The sequence below is a fragment of the Adelges cooleyi genome, unplaced genomic scaffold (genome assembly GCF_023614345.1).
Source record: "Adelges cooleyi isolate 19-005CV unplaced genomic scaffold, UGA_ACOO_1.1 ACOO_flye_CR_arks_rails_tigmint_CR_PRNA_376, whole genome shotgun sequence".
Lineage (NCBI taxonomy): Eukaryota > Metazoa > Arthropoda > Insecta > Hemiptera > Adelgidae > Adelges > Adelges cooleyi.
This window is the reverse complement of record NW_026096053.1, coordinates 3,830,596-3,855,772: the sequence shown is the minus strand read 5'-3', so window position 1 is coordinate 3,855,772 and position 25,177 is coordinate 3,830,596. Positions and strand designations below refer to the sequence as shown.

The 25,177-nt window shown below is 36.4% G+C and overlaps 1 protein-coding gene and 2 long non-coding RNA genes across 4 annotated transcripts in view; 2 read left to right on the top strand and 1 right to left on the bottom strand.

Moving 5' to 3' along the window:
* The window catches only part of LOC126841001 (uncharacterized), a 143,853-nt gene that overhangs the window by 16,953 nt on the left and 101,723 nt on the right, over positions 1-25,177 (top strand). The window lies entirely within an intron of this gene.
* The window catches only part of LOC126840996 (homeotic protein ultrabithorax-like), an 86,846-nt gene continuing 62,704 nt past the window's right edge, over positions 1,036-25,177 (top strand). Inside the window, exon 1 of one of the 2 annotated variants that reach the window (XM_050577118.1) lies at positions 1,036-2,325. In XM_050577118.1, the coding sequence (XP_050433075.1) occupies positions 1,614-2,325 (712 nt within the window). In that variant the 5' untranslated portion in view covers positions 1,036-1,613. Of the gene's footprint in view, positions 2,338-25,177 lie in introns of both variants that reach the window. The other variant, XM_050577117.1, reaches the window with a different exon arrangement.
* Positions 3,749-14,498, bottom strand: LOC126841002 (uncharacterized). The gene is made up of 3 exons (XR_007686132.1): positions 14,407-14,498; positions 13,102-13,311; positions 3,749-3,855 (listed from the first exon to the last, which is right to left on the bottom strand). It is a non-coding gene; the product is annotated as an uncharacterized LOC126841002 (long non-coding RNA).

Here is a 25,177-nt window from a genome sequence, read left to right as displayed (position 1 = left end):
TTTCCAATAGATATGTATTGTAAGAAATTAGAAAATATTTTTGTAATTATTAAATATTACTAGATTGACATAGCTTATTTATGAAAGAGGTTCTATCTAAAATAATATTTAAAAAAAAAACGTTAATATTTCAATGTTATTTTTTAATTTTGTATAAGACTTTTTTACATTTTTACCATCCATAAACGGTCAAGAACTGTTTTTTTATATTTTTCTCAAAGTTGTTCCATACATTTTAAATGTTACATATTATTATATTTTCTAGTAAGCGAATGTAATAAAATAAGTGTACCGCATATTTTTAATAATGTGGAAGAACTGCCAAAAAAAAAAAAATGAAAACAAAAACGTTAATATTATCAAAACAGTGTGTTTTAAAATTTAATTTGTGTTATTTGTAATGTACAATTTGGCGAATAACATACCGAACCGAAAATCGAGTCTTTGTCAACATTTCTGAGTTTACTCGTCCCGTGGTTTACGGCTTTGGCGTCCAACAGATGTCGTGGCTCTGTACGGTATGCGCGGCCGGTGTACTACGGGCGAAAGACGGGACAAAAGAGAGTGGCGGCGGACGGCGTGCGTGCCCGGGGCGCCACCGGGCATGCACGCCGGCCATGACGAATTGAACGGCTATTGGCCCGGCCCCTCCCTCCGCCGCCGCCGCCGCGCTATCGCCGATTCCGTTTTAATGGGTCCTTCCGCGTGCGCGCCGCCCGCTCTTCACCCCTCCAGCACCGCCGCCGCCGTTGCCACTATTGCCGTAATACGCGACGGCGGCGGCGGCCACACGCGTTTGGCGGCGTACGCAACCCGTTTCTGGCCGGAATGGCGCAATAAAAGCGAACGGGCGACGAAAACGGGAGATCCCGCGAGACGGCGTGTGCGCGCGCGGTAACTCCGCCGCCACCGCGGCCGGTGTACACACGGCGACCGGCCGGCGCGGTAGCGTGGCGCGACGGGGTGAGGGGGGCGGCGGAGGAAGAAGTCGGCGAGCGCTCGCGGGGCCCGAGTCACATGGCGCGTTCGTGTGTGTGTGCCAGTGACGATCTGATTGTCCCGTCGTTAAGTCGTCTATAAGCACTTAAAAAAAAAAATCTTATTATTCGGCATAACGATAACGCGGCGCCGCCTAAACTTTGCTCGTCGTAAGCAAAACGCTCTTCTTTCGTGTCAAGTCGTATATAGTATAATTTTTGTTTCTCTTTTTTTTTTTTACTATAATTATTATCCTTTTTTTTAATTTTTTTTGTATTACTATTATTCCTCGCGTCTGCCGCACGAGATTTTTACTACGTACTCACACCGCGGCGGATTTACTACGCTCGTAAAATCGCGCGCGTTTTACGACCCGTCCCGGAAACGACGGAGAGACGATGACCCTTTTTACGACAGATTAAACGACGGTTAACAAGTGCGTTTTCTTTGCATAGAATAGCGATAACAACAACAACAACAGTGCGATCGTCTCGAGCATGTACTCCGGTGAAGTCTGACTTGACTGACTTATCGCGTCACGTGTGGATATTATATTATATATAAAAATAATCATAGTGTCGTTTCGAGCGACGGAAAATTATTATAAGTATTTGCCAAAATAAGCGAAAACAAACATGAATTCCTATTTTGAACAAAGTGGTTTCTACGGCGGACACCATCACCACCAGTCGTCCGCCGGACACCATCACGACCAGAACGCCGTGGCGGCCGCCTACAGGTTCCCCATAGGCCTGGGCATGTCACCGTACGCGTCCTCGCAACACCATCACCATCACGGTCTCTCGCAGACCAGGGCCCCGCAGGACAGCCCTTACGACGCATCCGTGGCCGCGGCCGCCTGCAAGCTGTACGGTGCGGGTAGCGGCGGCGGCGGTGGTGGCGGCGGCGGCGGTGGCGGTGGCGGCAGCGGGTCCGACCAGACGACCGCCGTGTCCGCCTCGGCCGGACTCAACTACACCAAGACCGAACCTTGCGTGAAAACCGATTCGTCGGCCGCCGTGGCACACCAAAACGGATACTCGTCGTCGCCCAAAGAAGTGGTGTGGCCGGGCAACCCGGTATCGGCCGCGGCCAACGGTTCCCTGTTACGTCCCAACGTTTGCACCCCCGAGTCCCGGGTGGGTTACGGTTCCGGCAACAGCGTTTCCGGTCTGGACGGCGGAGGCCCCGGTACCAGCCCTAACTCGGCGCGCAATTCGGCCGGATCCCTGTCCGCCTCCTGGAACAGTTGCGCCGGCATCAACAACAACGGTCACCAGCAACAGGCGCTCCAGCTCAACCAGCAGCAGAACAACCACACGTTCTACCCGTGGATGGCCATTGCAGGTCAGTCTCTAGGTCAGTCACAGACGATTTTATTTTTATTATTATTATTTTTTTTAATGCATATCTGTTAAGCCCAAAAATAGTTAAGTGACAATTTATTGTGGTTAGCAAAATCACATTTTTTACCACAAAATAGTTATTTATTTTTTATGGTCAACAGCCAAAGCTGCATACATATTATTATTATTAACAAATTATATTATACAGAAAAAGTGGTGTTTGACAATATTAAAAAATATATTTATTTAAAAAATGGAAAAACAATTGATATACAAAAAATTATAAATAGACAAAAAATACAATAAGTATAAATTATTAGTTTGAGTTTGCATAGGAAACCATGATACCGATTGTCTGGACAATATGAATTCAAATATCTTATGTATTATAAATATGACGTTTTTGTCAATATTGGTAAAAATTTTCAATGAAAAACAAATATAAGAAAATATACATCATAGAAAAATGCGTTGAATAAAAGTAGTTTTTCGGTGTAAGTTGAAATATTAAGTTCTCTTATAAATAAGAATATTTAGGTTATATATTATTATTTATGCATAATTTTACAAGGCTTTCATTACTGGCGATCATAAAAGCGAGAACCCAGTTTAACTGTTTTTTTTTTAAAAATTATTTATAATTTGTAATTTAAGTATATTATGAATAATTAAAAAAAAAATCTACAATTATAACGTATTTTTTAGCTCGTTAAAATTATAAATGTATTTAAATGAAAAAATGATTTATCGACACGCGTTAATTAACTGGAGAAAATAAATATAATTATCGATTATTAATGTGCGTACAAATTTCGTTCGATAAAACAAAACATATTTTAATACATTAGGTTTTTATCTGTTAATTTTATAATAATGTATACACTCATATAGTACGTTTGTCTTTTCAATCGATACAATTAATTAAATAAATATAAAATTTTAACATAACATGTGTACCGTAATGATTTAACGCTTGCACAGTGTAACGGTCGGCGGTCGACCCTTTGTCGATATATGTTTGTGGTACATTAAAAATGAGAGATAATATACATAATATATAAATAATATGATCATATATATTATTAGTGTGTGAGTGAGAAAGAAAAAGAAGAAAAAACATCTAAGCATCTATATCACATAATTATGTAACGTTTACAATTTATTACTGCTCATTATTTTGTTTTTTTTTTTGCTTCAAAAAAAAAAAATCCGTATAGGTAGGTACTTAACACACTAACGGGATGTACAGAAATATTAATAGTTATATTATTTAAATGCACAATTATTGAAAGAACATGAAAAAAAAAATTAGAACGTTCACAAAAAATATGTTATACCTGATGTTTTTTTTTTTTTTTTAATTAAACATTTTAAATTTTACAATATATTAGTGTACATATATAGTAATAACAATAATTATTATCGTCCAAGAATGTTTGTCGGCGACGCTCTCTGTGTATATGTAACATTATGTTGGCATGTATATTATGTTTGGTTCGCACGGAAAGTGAACACTCGGCGTTTGGGTTTTCTGTAACAAAACAAAATAATAATTAAATAAATATAAAAAAGTTAAAAAAAAAAAATACTGCCAGGGAAAACTAGAATAATTTATGAACCCCCGCAGACGCCGACTGATCTATGTATATATCTACGACTGTAAACAACATATTCCATTAACGTTATTATAATATAGTAGAAATGAAATTTTGGGCGACACACACACGACATACGCATAATGGAAATATAATAATGTATTAGTAAAAAAAATATTAACAAAAAAAACAAACGATATTTTGAGATAGAAACAAAAAAAAAAAAACAAATGTCGTCACGTGTAGTGTATATTTTTGTGTATGGAAATTATCGAAAAGGGGCTTTTGGTCGTGCCTCCCCCCCCCCCTTTGCGGTTTATGGCTTCATTAGCGACAGCGGTTCAAAAGGTCGATTTTCACGGGTTTTCGAAATGATAATACAGCCTGCCCCGGAATCGTCCCCTTCAGTTTTGGCTGTAGCAAATTTCTCTCAACAATGGTTATGTGCTTTAATAATAATACCATCTTAACAGGGATTGAAAGCGATTTATCTGTTTCTATACTATACTTAGAGTGGTGCGATTTCAATGCCGTAATGATATACCTATACAAGTTCTTTGGCTGGAAACGGATTTTTTGCTTTTTTTTTTATGTAAAAAAATTTATTTAATTACAAGAATCTGAATTTTTCAAATGAAAATCGGCTATCACATAAAAATTGTCAAAGAACTCGAGTCTCTTTCCTGGAATTTAAATCGGTCAACCACAGGAGTAGGTGTAAGTTTGTAAGGCTTTTAAAGATCTAAAATACCACAAAAAAAAAAAAAAGTTTAAATTACATGTAACTGATTTATATTGCATTTTAAACATTGAAAGCAAGTGTACCTAATTGTTTTAAAACTAGCGCATATTTGTTTGTCCCTAATTTGCTGTTTAATAAATAGCCATGGGCCCTACACTAATTCACTAGATATACACCTCTAATTAAGCAGTGACAACTAGGGCGAAACAATTGTTGACTATTAGATGGACAGATGCGATTCGCGAACCCGTTTGTCGATAACTATTACAATGACAATACACAACGTATACAAGATAGCTAATTTTTCATCACCTCTATAATAGTCGTAAAGGTGCGAACTTGGCGTTAAACTCGTTATAGACAACGTGTTTGCGGTTTTTCTGATAATTATGTTTTATGTCGCACAGACTCGTTTGTACTCAAAATTAATATTATTTTTCTATCTACTTTTTATACGATACGACACAAATTAGAAATATTTGTAACGATAATTTATATATTAATTTTTTTTTAATCTCGTCTAAACCCTATGGCTATAAAATTATAGTAGTTTTAGTTAAACGCGTGTATGAAAATATTATTAAATAATACAATCGGCTCTAAGGTACTAATTTATGCGGTGGCTGGGTGGTACAACATAGGTAACGCTTTAGGTAGCATAAATCTTGTTTGAGAAAAATGAAAAAAAAAATCAAATAAAACACCTATTAAAATGTACGCGTTCTCGATATATACTTTGTACGGGGTTTATCTATAAATTATTATTTATATACAAGTAAACGTGCATATTATTATATATATATATTAGGAACGTGTGCAAATAGTCAAGGCGTTGGCGACGGCGACGGCCCAGAGCTATACACGGTGTACCTAAATATTATTATTTATTAGTTTGGCAAAAAATTGTGCTAGGAATTCCTGTTTGAATTTGATCAGAAATTTAATAAATTTCGCAAACGACCAAATTTTTAACAAAGAACAAATTTCCGCTGTGATTAATAATAACAGGTTGGTTGTATGTGATGTGCTGTGTGTACGGTCAAACGGGTCAGGGGCACAATAATTTCCCGTGTCCGTTGGCGCAGCTAGAGGGGGGGGGGCTAAGGAAGTTCAGACCATTAAAAACTCTAAAAAGCTGTCCCCGATTCAAATGTAGCGGTTACCCGCGACGGATGTCCGACAGATGGCGTTAAGGTCGGCCGACCGCTGCACCTTGAAGACGCGAAGGAGTAGGAAGAGAAGAACGATAAATTCAAGTATAAACCTGCTGGTCGCCGGCGTAGGATACGACCGTAATCGTAAAAATAAAAATCCGGTAGTCGATTTGACTTTTATTAGCTGTTAATTCGACGGCGGCACCGGCGTTTACTTATTTTTATTATTATTACGGTTGTACAAACGCTATTTTATTTCCAAAACCCACACCGTCCCCGTTCTACTTGAACACACACACACATACCAAAACAAACATACGTTTCGGCGCAATCACTCGAATAATTGTAAGACGTGTCCATGAATGAACGACACATAACCTTCCACAACCAGAATCCGATTGAGAACGTCTTATTAATAATTTTTTTTTTTGTTTTTGTCTGAACGGCCATCGTTAATTTATGCGTAGGTACGATGGTAAAAATTATACATTAAATTTTAAAAAAAGAAACCCAGTAAAACATCTATTCGTGTACACTAAACGAACGATCATTATCAAATATATGTATATTATTAAGTCGTTATTAAATGAAATAGGGCAATACTATTTAAATAATGTAGTATTTGTAAGTATAATATGTGTTGTATTGATGTTTGATTTTCTGCCACAGTTTTGGTAAAATAAAATACTAAAAAATAGAGTGACTATTATTAAAACATTATTGCCGATAAAACGTTTTAGGAAATTATTTTATTGCCGCGCGAGTCTATTGAAGAATAATATCATTACTACACGATTGACTATACCTTTTTTTTAATGATGAATAGCGTTTAGTGACGCTGTCGAATCCGTTTTTTTTCCTCGCCTAATAACCTGAAACTACAGTATTAAATGTTAATATTATTCCAATAACACTGAGCTGTACAACGTGTACTGACAGAACTTGTTTGCGTTTTACCTTTTTAGAATTTAGTAGCTGGTCGGATACGAGAGCCTTCTTCACGTAGCGCACCTTCTTTAGGTACTCTCAACTTCATTTTCAACGCCTAAACATTATTATAAAATTGTTAATGTATTAATTATTCAGGTCTCAGATGATAATAGGTATTATATGCGACTAGCTATGGCCTGTGGTGCATATAACTATTATAATAAGATATACGAATGTAAAAATCATATGAAACGGCCAGCATCGTTTTAGCGCCTTAACTTTTGCCGTCGCTGCTTCTTATATCGGTCGTCGCCAATTGTCCTATATATATATATATATATATATCAAATATAGGTCGTTCACGCCAATTCATTATATCATGTGGATTGCCCACGCACACAATCGCCGGATTTATCGATCACCCCTGCACCCTACACACACATACACACACACACAAACATACAAGCAAAATACTGCTTTTCCATTTACAAATATATATACATACATACATACACGAGGTTCGCCCTGGTATACACATGGGCCGCTTTCACACAAGTTTTCCACACACACACACAGCGTACCGCAATCCTCTTTTGGAGCTCGGCCATAAATCCGTTTCCATAACCACGGCATCGACGATACACCCCCCGCCCGTCCTCTGTACGGTTATAACTTATATGTATATAATATATTTATTACACGTGCACGCTTGCCGGCTAATAAAGGTTAAAAAAACATTTGTAAAAAGCGCCGTTTTCGTTTTGTATGTTGTGATCGGTTTTGACTTTGAGAATAAATCATCATAATATCTTGGTAGTGTTTTTTTTTTTTTTTAAAGTATCAAGTTTCTATTCGCACGTTGAACCGTCGTACCTATAAGTAATATAGTTTTGCTATAAAGTAAAATATTATGTAGGTATACATGAAAACTGTGAGCGCCATAATAATTAAACGACGGCGACGGCGATTTATCGTTAACAGTTGGGTGTATTATAAAATATATAAAAAAAAAAAAATTTTATATATATAGGTATATATAGATATGTTTCCTTTTGCCATCTCTCGCGGTTAATTGCTTATTATTATTGTACACACTTTAGCTTGCCGTCGTTTATATGGCTTTTTAAATGGCGTGCAAACTATAAAACACTCGTAAAACATCCCGGCTCGTGTGTAATGGACGATGGGCCGCAAACTGGTTGTTGGTACGGAATAACAATAATAATTATAATAACGCAATATTATTGTAATAAAAAAAAATTGTCATTTCCGTTCAATGAAATCGAAGCTTGTTGTACGTCATGAGGTGATTTATGGAATTAGCGTAACCATGTTTTCAAAATGCTGGCAAAAAATGTGTTAATAGTTTTTTAAATGCTTTTTATCTAATTCTGTTCTGACAGAAGAGTAAATGTGTGTTTAAAAAAATTAATGAAATGTTATTAAAATATGAAGAAACTGTATCGTTGTATTTAAAATATAAGAACTACGTTGGAAATATTTGTATACCTAATACATGACAACTTTTTGTTAACAATATTATGTTTTACAAATTAAATAGTTATTATTACAAGTATAGCTGTTGGTTGGTGGTTTGAAAATATATACAATGATCATTTAAATATTAACACATACAAAAAAACAAACTTTTATAAATCATTTTTTGTCTTATAAATCATTTTAGGTATTAGTAATTCAATAACAATGCTAATATTACTCACAAAATAGTACTTAAAATATGCGAAACATTTAAATAATATATTATATAAATGGCCAAATTTTATTTTTTAATTTCATGTTAAATAAAACGTTTTAAAAAGATGTTTACAATATTTTTATATTTGTGCTGTATGAGGAAATGTATAATATTTGAATCGCCAATTAGAGAAACAACATAGGGAATAATATCCAAACGTTTGGGGGTTGAAAAAATTGATCATTTTTAATGTTTCTACACTAATTAAAAAAGTCCTTGCTTGCTGGTCATAAGATTTTTTGAACAACCAGACTTTTATCGTCTCTTCACATATTGTGAAGATGTAGGTACAAACAGCATAAACACAATTTTGTCAAAAATTCACTCGATTTGTTTCAGCAACTTATTTTTTTTCTTAGACACAATAAAAAATATTATTTTGATAATTATTATCCATAATTTTTGATAAATAATTAAATACAATATGAACGTGTAGAATGGATTTGCACATTTTTGGGGGCGCTTATCTACAAAACGTGCATAAATAACAGCTATTTTAACAGCAATCACATTATATTATTGTCGAAAAAAACACTCGCTGGCCGCGTTCGACTCGTACAACAATATACGGTCACCGTGGTAATAATGTTTATGACCGCGGTTAACCGGTGGAGAGGTTTGGCCCGAAGGTGTGCAATAAAACGACACACGTGTTGTGTATAATCCAGTGGTAAATAATAATATTGTCAAACGGACGATTAATGTGCAAAACCAAACGACGGAATATATGGCCGTTTGTGTTGTTAATGCCGGGTAAATAAATAACATGGAACCGACGCACAAACATATAGGTATATATTATTTAATAACAATAGTAATTAAAGCCGAAGATTATTATACAATTGATTTGTATTATTTATTATACGTCGCAAACTTTGTACGGCTGCACCGGAACGGCTGAAAAAAAAACTTTTATACTTTTACAAATCTTTTAGATAAGGCCAATAACAACAACATGTATTTATATATATCATCAGCAGTATACACCTAAACTACTTCTATAATATATTATCAACGACGACGTTCGACCGCGGCCATAAATAATATAACGGAACTATTATAATATAATATATGATAACCGATTATTGGCAATTACCGTGTTTGGGGGTAAACTATTAAAAATGAGAATACGCTGTTGCATAATTTATTATTGTTATTTGTGAAACATTTTTTTTTTTTTAACTATAATAATATAATTATCGCGAAACATGTTGAATGGCTTTTTTCGTTTTTAATTATACCCTCCCGAAGCGGTAACTCGGAAAATTAGCCTCGGATTGAGAGATTACAAAATATTCCTGGCAGGTTTACCTAATTATTTTGACCGCTATAATCATATTCTCTGATGCTTACAAGTGTTTTTTTTTTTTTTTTAACAGGAATTGCACTGTAAGCGCAATGTTCCTATATAAGGTCGTTATGTCCTTACATATAGCAATAATAATTGTACAACAAGACTCTTGGTCTTATACAACCTACTACCTCAACCTGTTTTTCATTAAACCTATTATTATTTTTTAAATTTCATTGGAACACAAGAAAATATCTAAGCTAAAATAATTACACGCGCGGCGGATGTCCCGGGTATCTAACATTTTACACAGTGTATTACGGATTAAGATTAAGTAATTTATTTAATTTTTTTTTCATCTAGCTATTTATGTCTTAATCAAATATATCAGCAAGAGTTCAGTAGTATTTTCCTTGCAATAATAAAATAAAATATAGTGCACGGGGAAAAAACACATAGTTTGATTAACAGTAAATAAATAGCTGTCATAACAAGACGTTTAGTATTAGCTGAACTATTTATTTAGTTATTACAACTACATATGTATTTTTTTTTCGTCGGTGCATGCGCGTTCTAGTTAAATATATTACATTTATGGCTTTACTTTTTAATTGAAAAATCATCTTTTCTTTAACAACACATAAGCGAATTGGTATAGTTATCTTACAAAACGAACGTGGACAATTACGATGACAAGGACAAATTAATTATTCACAAATCTTCAACTCTAAATATATTTTAATTAATTTTGTTTTAACGTTACACCGAGACTAATCATGAACAGCCTGGACAATATAATTTGTCGTTTTAAATCAAAGTTACTGCAATTGCATATCAGTTTGGAGGTACGTACAAAATGTATTATATTTTAACGGTTGCAATTTGAAAGTTGAATTTTCTAAATTAGAGCGATGCAATAATTATTGCACCACTTTCCCTGGTGGTTACACATACAAATACAAGACGGGCAATGTCTTGTAAGCCTACTCAAGTTTTTCATGCCGGTCAGGTTAGGTATGATATTAAATGCCATTTTGGTCATCCGATTTTGCACTATGTCCATACCACCATAATAATACCTACTATATGAACGACGGTGTTTGACGGACCGTAGCTGTGATATTGTAACAACACAACAAGTCCTGATGGAAAAGCGCTTGTGTTTTATATGGTGAATGTTGTAATCCGAGCATGTATCAAACACCCGGCGTCATGTCCCCTGCACAACCTATGTATACATATAAATGTATATACCTATAGCTACCGAGGACCTTTTTCCGCTTGTGTGTGTGTCCAGTGCGGTCAAAGGACAGGAAGGAAGGAAGGAAATGACCTCAATTATAATATATGTGTACCCACGCCGGAGGGGAAGGACACCTTCGTTCGTTCACATACATATATTATACTCTCTTCGGGAAATCGGATTTTACACAATATGGGCCTTTTCGATATTTCCCGCGTCCAGACAGGAATGAATAAATATGCAGACTGTGATGCTCTCTCCTTCCCTGACCCTCCTCCATCCCCCTAATTCCTTTTCCAAAATTAACGACCGGACGACGACCAACAGAGTTTTATGAAAACAAACACAACTTTGGACGGAGACCGTTGACCGTTGGCCGTAGTGTGTAAACATAATATAGTGTCTTATCTGGACCGCGTTGAATTCAGTCTCAAGCACACATAATGTGCTATATCTTATGTATATTATTTTACAGTGGAGATAAATCAGCAGCGGCCATTATATAAGACGGGAGACTTGTGGAAATCTGGTGATAACGCGCGGTTTTCAATGTACAAGTACATGTACCAATTTAGATGTAGTGTTTTTCGGTCATATTGACTTAAAATGTTTAAAAAATATATTTCCAAACGCTGGAAATATTTCTATAGCTTAATGACAATAATATTTTTTAGGAATTACGTTTTTATTGCATTTATTTACGCCTGTAAAATGTAACTGTTCAATTTTAGTTTTCTCTAAATAATTCAAAAACATTAAAAAAGATTTACATATTTTTCCAACCGATCAACGACCGCCGTGAATAAAATATATTGTCCCCACGTCGGCCAATGCTTAAACACGATCCGTTAGAATTCCCTTACAAGTTGTCTCGAGCACATCATAGTAATATTATTAGTTCTACTATCATTTGGTGTTTAACGGCAGTGGGTATAATCACCTCTCTCGCGCTCGCTAAACGCTCTGGAGTATAATATAGTGTAGAGAGCCTGCAGCAGTATATTGTAAGGCGGTTGTAAAGGTAATATATTCAACGTAAGGGAATAAAAATATTAGTTTGTAATTCAAATCGAACACTACGAATCATCTCTCGGTTAATCGATGGACTAAAATGATAAAGTTAAAAAATTTCCGGTCGGTTGTTAATAATACATAACAAAGTTGCAGTTGAATGAGAAACCACTCAGTAAATGCACACGCATGATATTATGATGTATACAGATATATGTAATAATATCAATATGATATGCGCAATGATATAAGGTAAATTAAAACTGATATCTTGATCTTCAGCTCTTGTAGTTATAGAATATTTAAATTAGTAATTATAATTTATGAGGAAACCGATTGGATTTTAACAAACGAGTCAAACGAAAATTTATTGGTTGCCTAGGACTGTTCAGATATTCTTATATATATATATATATATATATATATATATATATATATATTATATATATTGTAAATATAGCTGGCCACGGTATAGGTCGCAACGAAGCGGTTTATAGGTAGAACTGGACAACACGTTTTCTGTTTTCGGCGTAGAGGTCATATATTTTTATGAATTGTATTTTTTAAATAATAATACGTTTTAAAAATTACTCGAGTATATATACAACGAAATAGAAAATACCTATAACGCCGTGTTTCTAACCTTGAATTATAATTATTGGCTAATTCTCGAGATAGAATATCAAATAGACAATATTATATAGGTACATTATTATTATTATTATTCATGACGTTCATTTAGCTACACAACCGTCGCGTGCAGTCGTGTCATACCTAAACGTGTGTGTTAGGTACCCAAAAATAAATAAATAAATAAATATTTTCAATCGAAATTTATAAACGTCCACTCTAAATTCCATCGATTTTTGTAACTCGAGCTATTGTAAAACGCAATAAATTTCTATAAACACTAATGACGATGTACAAAAAACTTAATAATATACTTATTGGTGTTATGTCAAATTTTAAACTTTCTTTCACGTGGTACGTTACGCAGTGTTTATGACGTTTGTCATGCTTAAAAAATAATATTTAACCGTAGTAAACAAAATTACCTTGACACGGTTCGGATGTTGTAGTGATCGATTGCAGTGATCTCTGCCAAGTAGCATATACATAAGTATAGCATGTACAGCGTGTGACAGTTGAAAGATGGCCGGTCCGGGTGCAACGACATTATTAGTATTGCGCTTATGTTAACCTCTTTTTTCAATTCAGCCAAGTTTACTGGTCGACGAGGTGTCATAATCGTTGGGCGTTGCATTCTAGAAAAACATACATTGTTTTGCAAATTGAGTTGACAGGTAATAATTTAACTATAGCTGTTATATAAATGAAGGGCACAGGGGAAAAACGGTAGTAGTCACATTATGAAAATTTTACAGCATAGCAAAAACAAAGTTCGTGAATTCCTCTCCTTCTTACAGAACAAAAAAAAAATCACATTAAATGCTATCTTAATAAAAAATGTATTTATTTAAACAATCTATTGACATAAATAAAAAATAATAATGGCATATATTGAAAAAAACTTTTTCACAAAAAAAATGTCATAATGTGACTACTACCGTTTTTCCCCTGTGCTCTTCAGATAATATCTCTCTATTTTTACTTTATTACACTTTTAATATTATACACAGATTAAGTTGTACAAATTGCACCTAAAAAGCGAGTTGTAAATTGTTCAACTTTGTCGAATACATTTGTCACACGCGAGTACGCCGTCAAACATTTTTTGATCGTTAAATTAAAACAGTAATTATCGTTATAAGAATAGTCTAAAAAAAAAAAATAATGCCTGAGTTGTATACATACACTCAGAAAGTACACGGGAAATGTAAAACAACTAGGCAATAAATTAAAAATGCTGGTAAAAAACAAAAAAAAACCTTTTTTCTTTTAACAAGGATTTTGTTTTATAGTTATAATAATAATAATAAAATGTATTAAGCGAAATGTTTGTACGTCCTAAATTATTCGGGCATTTACACGAATGACCTATGCGCGTCGGTGGGGGTGAGGGGTGGTTGATTACCCCTTTGAGGGACCGAAATGGCACGGCTCGCGGTGAAAGTGGGAAAGCGGTAGGGGGTGGTCGTGGTGGGGGACGGATATTTAGCATGCCCAGGAGACCCGTTTAAATCAATATAAGAAACCCTCTTTACACGTTTATGTATATGTGTATATACACAAACGTATATACAGAAAACTAAAAAGAACGCTTGTTCGGCCTATATAATATTATATACTTGGGAAAACCGCACAACGGGTGAGAGACGATGATGCGTGGGTGGACCTAACACAACTGTATGCTTACATTAACTATTAATGTCTCGATGCTGTATGATGTTCTTACTTACCGGCGGCGGCGGTGGTCGATGGAAAATCGCAAGTCTGATTTTTGGCCAAGACGGCCGCGGTGTTACCGGTGCGGATGTACGGGACTAAATGCGCCTCGGTCGATCGGTAAAGGACGTGTGCAGGGACGGTTTTTAGTAGCGCACAGTAAATAGCTAATATTATTGTATGTGTTATGATGCCGCCGCCAACTACTGTCAACGACGCCGGTGTATGAAATTAAATATAATATAAGGCAATAAATAATAAAGTGAAAGTTGCCAAAGGTGAAACTCGTTTTTCGTCGTACACCAGCCCCCTTTGTTTGCCTTTCGGCCTGGACGACACCCTCAGGTATACATATCCTATGTCGTGTAGATAGATACAATAGGATTGCACCCGCCGCCATGATACTTGCACGTAGACGTGTGCATATTATTCCTACCTCTACTTGGAGGCGAAACCCCGGCACGCAAACCATAAGCAGTTGACAATAATAATAATAACAGTAATAGTAATACCGGCGGGAAGTGCGATTCTTTACGGTGGCGACCGTGTATTTTGGTATGTACATATAATAATATAATATTTTATTATATACTGAACGGCAAAATCAAACACAGCGGTCGATATCGTACAGTGGTGTCGAGTACCGTGAAATCTCGTTTTGGCCATAACGCATAACATGAGAAAAAAATTTTGAAGAAAAAAAATAGCAATAAAAATTTGTCCGAAATTCCGGTAGCTCGATAAATATTTTTTTTCCACACGTTTTTTTTATTATTATTATTATTCGCTTGTGGTCAAAAACGATCAAAATAATAATAATGTTTATTACTTTTTTTTTTTTATCTGTTTTTTATTATGTTTTGCCATCCTCCGTCAACCCTGACACTGGGACGTCCCGACAAAACCCACCGTAGTGTATCTCTGCTACGTTGTACCCTTAAAGGCTTATCTCGCGCGAGTATCGATGATGGGCTCGGTCAACCCGTTAAACCCGTACAGATAATCTGATATTGAAACGGATATAAAGTGACTTACGCAGCAGTGTCTTAACAACAGCTATTATACACTGTATATACAACGACGCGGTCACTGGTTCTGGCACGAAGAAAATCCAAGGCATAAAAAAACCTACTAATTATTATTATAATAATGTATAAAATAATATTATTATGTGCCGACGGGAAAACGATAATAATATAATTGCTCGAGCCCAGTATAAAAAAAATGTCTAGAATACACCTATATATAGGCCTGTACGGTTTTGGGCCCGCTTTACAATATATAGGTACAGTTATACCTATGTATGTATCATAGGATGAGCGTCCGCAGTCGTGTCTTCGGTAATTATTGTTCCTTAAAATCGCATTTAACGAGACGGGTCGAAGAGAAATGATAACAATAATAATATCATTAATATAATTTTGGGCTTATAAAAGCGGAAAGACTTACATATGGAGGATAGTCGCGTACCTATACATACATTATGTTTTTTTTTGGTTCAAACGTTTATACACACTAAATACCCGTGATGACGTATGCAATGTATATATTTATATATAGTAACTCGAAACTATTAAAAAAAACGTTACGCTCCGCGATAGCATCGGTTTCAGTGGTCAGATTAACCTATTACCGCTGTGTATACTTGTAATACAAATTTATATATAGATACGGATAAAGTGATAATACGTGACCGCCGTCCAAGACAAACGCATTTTACACAGAATAGCATCACTGGACCACCGTCCTACAAGGCCATTTGTTTTGAGAAACGGCTTGCTCGTACATTTTGCTATCTCAAGTAGAGAGACTCTTGAACGGACGGATGTATATCGAATATTCTACCAAATTCCAATATTGCATTATTCAAAAATGTCCCCTATGAGGCCTTACCGATTTCTAGGACCGATTATGCCTTTATTTTTAACCAATCCGCTTCTGGTATACGGTGAAATCAACAACGCAGACAAACAGCTACTCATCATATTATGTAAATTTTTAACAAAAAAAACAACAGTGCCGTTTGCTGCCTTTTGAGGGTGGTGGTTCCATACGCGGTTGGTTATTATTTTTTTTCTTTCGAATCGTGTGAGGGTGTATACGTGTACAATATAAACGTCTCAATTAGATGAGAAAAAAAATCCAAAAGCGGGTTTTTGCCTTATGGCCGCAGTTAAAAGTCTCTCCGCCGCGGTCCCGTGTGGGTTTGATGCATTGCCCGACGATCCGCCCCTCGGCCACCGCCACCGACCATTTGCCTTGCAACTCTTAATTTCTCTCTGGCGTTGGCGGCAGTGGCACACGGAAAACAATATGTACACATCAGCTATACCTACCTATATATCACACGCTATGCTTGTATTGTATACTTGTGTGTACGACGAAAACTTTAATGTTCACACTCGAAGGGTGGGCGCGCAGAAAAAAAACCTTAGTATAGGAAGTAAAGGACTGGGCGCAAGGCGTCGCTTAATGCGGGCTGTAAGGTAAAAATTAAAATAGTTTCTCACAAACGTTGGCTGCTAAAAATAAACGCGTTTATGTTTGTGTAAAATATATATTATTATACTTGGATTCCTGACCGCGAGGAATTTAGTTGTGAGCGACTCGAAAGTCGTGGTGCGCTTGATTTATTTTCAACGGCCTTACATATAAGTCCTTAGGTATATATGTATGGGTCTAAACTTTAGGACCCCTGGTATTGTGCCCAGATTACGCCAAATTGTTCGGCACGCACGTGTATGTATAAAATATATACATATATACAAGTCTCAGCGTGGACCGGCGAGGGCTGTACAGCGCGAAGGAGGCAGGTCCGCGAACGTCCGGGTGAGCACAGAAGCAAGTCTATAAATTTCCAAAGAATTTACTGTGCGCCGAGTGCTGCCAACCGCCCATTATAGTTTTTCTCTATTTTGAAAAAAATGTTTTATCGTATACTCTAGTGCACAAATAGGTGTGATAATTATCGCTCATAATTCGTTTTATTATAGGCCGGCCCGGACCCTGGCAGTAATCCCCGACCAATTTCCTTGTTTGACTTGCGGAAGCCAATATATACGTGAGGTCATTATTATAGCTATTATATTCTATATACATATATAAAGCGTTCTACCGGTAGAATGGAGCGTTTATACTATACACACATCTCACAATATAATATGAACTTGCCAATTTTTTGTAATTAGGTATATTATATTGCTATTGCCATAGCAATCGGTCTGGCAAAATTGAGATTGACTACTTTAAATTTTCACGCACTATCGTTTTTTGAAAGTAAAATAAAATATTGTTTTTACTATAAATAAATACAAATAATATACTTCTAATACTGTGTTTACAAACAGGCTCTGTCTTTGTGTGTCGTTCGGTGTAATCGAATAATAAGTAAATTGATTATTCATCAAATTTCTTATTCTGACTGATTTTGTTTGCGATTTAATTTTTTTTTTAATTATCTTTCCAACACTGGTCATTCAGACGCATTTCTAGTAAAAGGGTAGAACGGGACGCCCTACTATGCGGTTATGTGGTAGCAACTATTTTTTGGTCTTAATAAATGAGAAAAATGTACAACCATTCAGCCGCGCGTTGTCCGACCAAACCGCAAGTAGGTATATTTTTACTCTGTACACAGTACGGTGTGTATAATATATACAATGATTAAAGTATATTTAGAGTACATTATACTTTGGGTCCCTAAAGTTATTGCCGAAAAAACGTTAAATAAACGCTCGGCGAACCAGCGATAAGACAACCGTGTCGCGTACAATGTGGTCGCCGGTAGTAATGGATTCGTGTGTATACATAATGAGCCTCTGAGTACTGTGTTGGCGGCAACAACGGGAGACGCGATAGGCGCGTTGAAAAAAAATTTAATATATGCGAATATAACTCAAGAAAAAAAGTAAAATAAAAAAAACAACACACTACTCATATTTACACCACCTCGCAAAGGGGGTTTCGCGCATGCACTTTTTCTTCGACCCCCTTGCCGGCGACTTGGTTCGCTCTTTAGCGAGTATGGAGTGGGTATATAGTGTATATGTGTACAGTAGATTTATTGCCGGCCAGATAAAACACCGTGCGGTAAATCATAGCGAGCATACAAAAGAAGCGAGTCCGGTATATATATATATATATATATGTATTTTTTTGTCTCGTTTTAAACGATTTAATTTTTTTCTCCGCGCCTCAAGTTCCTAATTTTTTTTTTCATTTTGCCGCTGCTACCCCCGACGATTGCTCGCCTCGTCGGTCCGATAAGAAGAAGTACGCACCTATTTTATGTACACTTTATTTTTTTTTTTGTACCCTCGGCCCTTTAATAAGTCGACAACGAGTATGCATATATATACATTATCGTCGGCAAGCGTTTAAAAAAACTTAAAAGACGCGTAGGTATATAGGACGCGAGATTGGTGATCTTAATTGCCCGTTTTCTTTTTTTTTTTCACTTACTTACTTACTCCCTCTCCCTTTGCCGCGCGCCTTCTGTGTTCTTTGGCTCTATAAGAGACGGCGCACATAGGCCGGTGGTAGATATTTTTGCAAATGATAAATGTCGTCATTGCTTGTATTATATATTTCTGTTGCCAGTCGGACCGAGAGAGGAGAGAGCGAGAGAGAGAAAGAAAGAGGCGCCGACGCTAATGGAGTTCACTGTTTAAAATAATTATTACAACTTACTATATACCTCGGCGACCGTCCACCCCTTTATATTTCGTATAAGTCGGCCGCGCTTTTTCCAACCTCCCCCCCCCTGCCGTTGAACATGCTTAACACTGGGATTTCCCATTAATCTTTCCCGGCCGTCGTGTCGCTTTCCGGCATTCCGGATCGTAATTCATTTTTGCTGCCTTACCGTTTGTTGGCCGCACATACATACATACATACATACCGCTAAAAGAAAATATTACAATAATATAACTAGCTACGCCAAATCTTGGGCTACACGCCGAGATTGTATGTACAACGTCATTAAAATATGTATGTATACTTAATTGATAAACGGCGTCGACGTCACGCCAAAAATTATACCGTTTCTTATCGCCGTATCTTACCCGTACGGCCTTTTTAAGAGCGCACTTAGGCGTATAAAGTTATATTGTGCTTTGGAGTTTTACGCCCATGTTATAACGACGGTTCTGGCTCTTTGTCCGGAGAGCCACGAGGGATCACGTTCAATCGTCAAACGTCTCCACGCCGCATTTTATAATATCGTAATGCCGCCCACCGCGAGCGTAAGGAGAGTTTTTTGTATACACGAGTTGTGTGTAGTTAAATTTAAAAAAAAAGCACCGGTACCGAGTGATTAGAGGAAAAACAAAATAATATTTTTAAACAAATTATATCTGTGAACGAGACACGGGCGCGCGCCGGACCCGCGACTATGGCATGGCCGCAGGACTCGACCACCAAATAATTTATCCGTCCGACTTGCATGATTTATTTGACGCCCGTTGCCGGGCCCGCCCTTGGTTCGTTTTTTTTTTTTTTTTTGTAACGCTATACTTAAATACATATACGTCATATAATATGTATAATTTAAAATAGGAATTAAAATTAAAAACAAAAAAAGCATTGATGAGTTTATGAGCTGTCCCGTTGCTGACTCGCGCACCGCGCAGTGCGTTTGTTGTAAAAATCGTTCGACCAGGAACTAAAGTCCTTCACAAACGATTGTTAGATGATTATTTATGTCTTGAAATTCTATAGTTTTACACGACTATGGAAAAAAAACGGACACATCTTTTGGTCACATAATAACACAAATGATAATTATTTCCTGAAAAATTATTATCAATTTAATCGTTATACATTGTATACCTCTAACAATTACTGTAACTGTACCTATGTTTAAATATTGCTGTGTGGTATTTGACCTTAGTCGTGTGTTTTAATTTGCCTACTAAATTTTCTCACGTTAACAGTAATTGGAAAGGTTTAGGCGAATCTTACAAATTTTGAATATTCCCGCTTTGGCAGTCGGTATTCGATTTTCCAATAGCCTTTGCTAAATCTATTCCGACATTAACTCCTTACGCGTTATCTATGCTGTCTCGCTGTTTTACATATATTATAATAATATGTTTTCTGGTTTTCTTATGCTTTCTGAGTTAGAGACTATTCGAAAAACAAATCAAATGCATTGATCTCGTAACCATAAAAAAAAAAAAAAAACCACTCAAAATCGAGCACATCCGTTTGGCTCATACTCTACAAGCGCTATCATATGTATAGATACAAAGTATTCGGTGCGTAACAATATATATTAGGTATTATAACGAATCCGAAACCGATTAATAGGTTTTTATTCCTCGTGTGTATGTTTTTACAGTAGTCCTATACCTACGTGGCTTAAGACACTGTGTGTGTGTGTGTGTGTGTGTGTGTGTGTTTCGGCAGCTGTTGTTGCTGTGAGATCGGGTCGTCGTGTCCGGAGGCCAATGTTATTATCAAACATGGCGTCGTCGTCTGGAATCCGTCCATTCCTCTCGCGAGCTGTATAATATGATGTGTATACACACTAATTATTTAGGATACACACAGGATTTCTGGTTGCACAAGTCCTCGGTGTCGATTTGTAATGTCTACAACAAGTATAACGATCAATCTCAATACACGTTTTTGTACGTAGGTATATGGTCAACGTGCACGTAGATAGTGTTGTAACGAAGGGGAACCCTTTATATATATATACATACCTGCATCTACTTTATTACTGAAAATAAATTTTCCATTAACGTTTCAATGGAGCGCGCTTTTACCGCCAATATCGTCGTTTATTAAAAAGCGTGTAACGTTACGACGGATTTAAGTTTGCACAAACATATAAAAAAAAAAAACAGAGGGACATCGTTTACGGGTTGTAGTACCACCGTAATGGCTCCGGGGGCAGTGCACGCGTGGGGGAAGTTTACCCGAAAAGGACGCGTTCACACAGCCTTTATCGGTTTTCACAAAATTACCCGGTAATACCGTTTTGAAGCGATTCCTATCCCCCGTAGGCACAACAATTAGAAGGGAAGGGGGCTAGGGAAGTGCAGACCTTTTAAAAATTCCAGAAGTTCCTGGCTGTGTCCGTTTGGTTGCTGACATTTTTATTCAGAGCCTGAACTAGTTTAAAAGGATTTGAACTTACCTAGCTCAGTCGCGTGGGACGTTTGATATATTAATTAAAGGTGTACAGTTATGAGTAGGCCTACCTATACTTGGAACGGTTTTGCGCGTCGCATATAATTGTTATTATACAAAAATACAGCGTGGAGGCGAATTGTGGCCTATCCGAACGTTTTTAATTATGTCATAACGCCAAGCGAAAGACATGTATACCTATGTTCATATATATTCAAAAGCGAGTGACGTCTCTACTCTGGCCGCCTAGGAATATCAACGGGATTATAATATTATAAATATTCCACAGGTACTTATGATGTTGATGATGATGATGTTATATTATTATGTGCGGTAATCGTAGGTACAAGGTATATACACAGTATTGTAATTGAGACGCCATATAGCGACCCGTGGACGGGTCCCGCACAATGGTTTCCGGGAGATTTATAGTCTTAAAGACACCGAAATAATTTACTTGGAAACAAATAAATTACGCACGTATATATTAGATATATATATATAGGTATATGTACACGCGGGCTAGAGGACGAGACTCTACACACACACACACATTATATATGTATAGTATTGTTTATATATATATATAATAAAAGGAGGACCCCCTCCCGCACAAGCATAACCTCTGCTGGGTTTGTCTTAATTTTTGAGACTACACACACACACACTGAGCATATGGCATACAGCACGCCCACGTCACACGGCCTTTCTAATGGCATTTCACTATTGTACCTGAGTATGGCATTTCACTTTATTTTTTTTTTTGCCGGGTCAGATAATATTTTGTTCACTCTACCCGCGCTGGCTTGGCCTTGTGCGTCCGCTATTAAATTTTTATAATATATTATAGGTATATATTAATTTGTTTCAAGCATTCAATTTCACATGATATTATGTTCCTATATACAAAGTGACTGCTACTCTCTTACAGTCCAAAATGGCTACGATTCGGGGTGCAAATTAGTAGGTATTGGGTTAGCAGCTGATGTTGGTGCAATATATATTTGTATAATACACCTCTTTGATAATCTACATATTCATTTTAGTCGTGTACAACTTAATTAGACTTCAACGAAAAATTGTCCAATATCTTATACAGTTATCCTTTACCATTATATTATCTCTAAACCGCGATAGAAATGCAGTACATCTAAAAATGATTTTGAATGAAAACGTGTATTGACTTTATTATTTGTTTTTTTTTTAATATTCTTCCTTCGGTTAGTGGTACGCTGCCGGGGTCATAAACAACAACTCATCGACATGCAATGGTGGCAGTATTCGGTCGGTTACTTGTGTTCCTATATAGTATTATTATTATTACAGTATACCGCATCAAAGACACTAATATATAAGCTCTTAGAAGAAAAAAATAAAACCCTATTATTATTCGGATAATAATATGTCGATTTTTTAAAAACCAGTTTCGTTAGTAAAATAATTATACACGGACACCGCGCGCTGCTCGGACACCTAATAAACAATATTATCGAAAAAAATTATTATATTTGTTTTGAAACGATAAACAAATTTAAAAAATAAAAATTATTGTTATTAAATATCACATCACACGGGGTTTAAGAAGTTCTGTATATAAATGTTTTTTGTTGAATTTCAAGAACATCTTATTATTTGTTTTTTTGCCAACGCCTACGCTTTCTTTCGCTCGTGTGTATCATTATAATAAAAATAATAACCGTTCTGTATATTATTGTACATTACTAGCATTGGAAACACACAACGAGAGAATCAAGCGAGTGCGTATACCATAAGTCATTTGCCGGCCACGGTAATTTATGTAATATTATTATTATTATAAGAAAGCACAAAACTGGTCTTGCGCGCGGTGACAAGACCTCCCGGTTTTTGCCGTTCATTATGACGTCTATTTATTACACGCACACGCACCACATACACACATACATATTATTATTTTATAGCTGGGTAAGTACCTCTCCTGCACTGCCCGACCGGACCCCACTATATGTATATGCAATTATGATTATTATGTACTTAGGTATGTATAACAGTGTCGTATCAGTCTGGCTTCTGCGTTTAGTTCAGGCCAGGCCATGGGAAGGAGTGGACATTTTCAAAATTAATTTTATAATTTTCCATTGTAATTGCGGATATCGATATACAACTACATTAGTTGGCCTTTCTGTGTTTGTTTTAATAAAAAAAAATCACCCTAAAATAACAAAACGCTCGTAAGAATGTGTAAAACCCTTTTGGTTCTCATCGTACTTTAATTGGTCCTTAACTTCCGGCGGTTTGGTACGATTTTGATGTACTCGTTTAAAAATATAGGTATGGAAACACCCGGTTGGTACGAAGACGAGCCGGCCTATTACCGTATTATATTATATAACAGATATAGTCTTGCCGTTGCCGCTTCGAGGTGTTTTACATTATTATAGTATCCGACATTAATATGGCCGACGCGAGCTTTCGACCAGTACCTATTTATAAGTGATTAACTGAAAATAGGAAATCAATTTTCTATCCGGCGAGATTAAAAATCAATTTCTACCGCGACCAATGTAATATGGGAATAATTTTTCCCGTACAAGTACATCATGCGTGCATCGTGCTTGATCATCATAATAATATATATTAAAGAATTGGTAACAACGCGTGTGGTTGTTTGATCCGGGTCGTGTCGGTGTTTAGGCTTAAGATTTCGAAACCGTCGGCGGCGCTACTGCTGCAAGTCGATAGTATGTTTATGTATATATACTTTTTATTTTTTATAGTCACCAAAAAAACAACTAAAATCCGCGCACGTGTGTGTTGAAATAGTAATATACGATTGTCTTAACGTCAACACCCGTTATGGGGCCCTGTGCGCGATAAGACGGGGACCGTGTAAATAGACTATATTATTGCGTAAACGCGTCTCGGCCACGTCTGGTACGGTCGCCTAATTTAAAATTATACCGTTAGACGTCTCTGCAATGAAGTCGTTTAAATAAAATCCAACGCTGTCGTTGCAGCTGTAAATCTCCAATGCGTTGTCGTCGTCGCCTCAAGTTCTCTCTGTCTTGTAAGTATTGCGCGTATAGCCCAGACCGAGTTAGGTTTTAGTTAGGAGAGCGAATTCAATTTTTCTTTCAAGATTTACTGCAAAGTCTTCATTGTAAAATATGTATAAATATCACACTATATAGATAAATTTGAGATTTAAAGAACTTATATCAAAAAAATTAATCGCATTAAATTGTCTGTCCATTGGTATCAAAAAAAGTGGAATTATAACAAACATTTGTACTGCGTTTCTCGACTTGGCTATCAATTTTCCACTCCTACATCACTCAACTTTCCCTCGTTTTTCCCTCGGTCCGAATCTTTAGCCTTTATATTTAAAGCAAACCGAAGTTTCGGGCGCTTAAGCACGGCCCAGAGAAGTTTTAGCGGAATCGCGTGCCACACCGCAGTTAACATGCCATATTATATGTATATAACGTGTTGTCCTGGGTATACCACAGACGAAAGGCTAGACGTTGTACGATATTGTAACACGATTTTTTTGAAATTACTCATGCCGATAATCGACTACCGCTTGCTTAGGTACATTGTAAGTATATCCAATAATAATAATAGTATAAAACGCGGCGTGCACAGTGTATAATAACAATAAAAGTATCG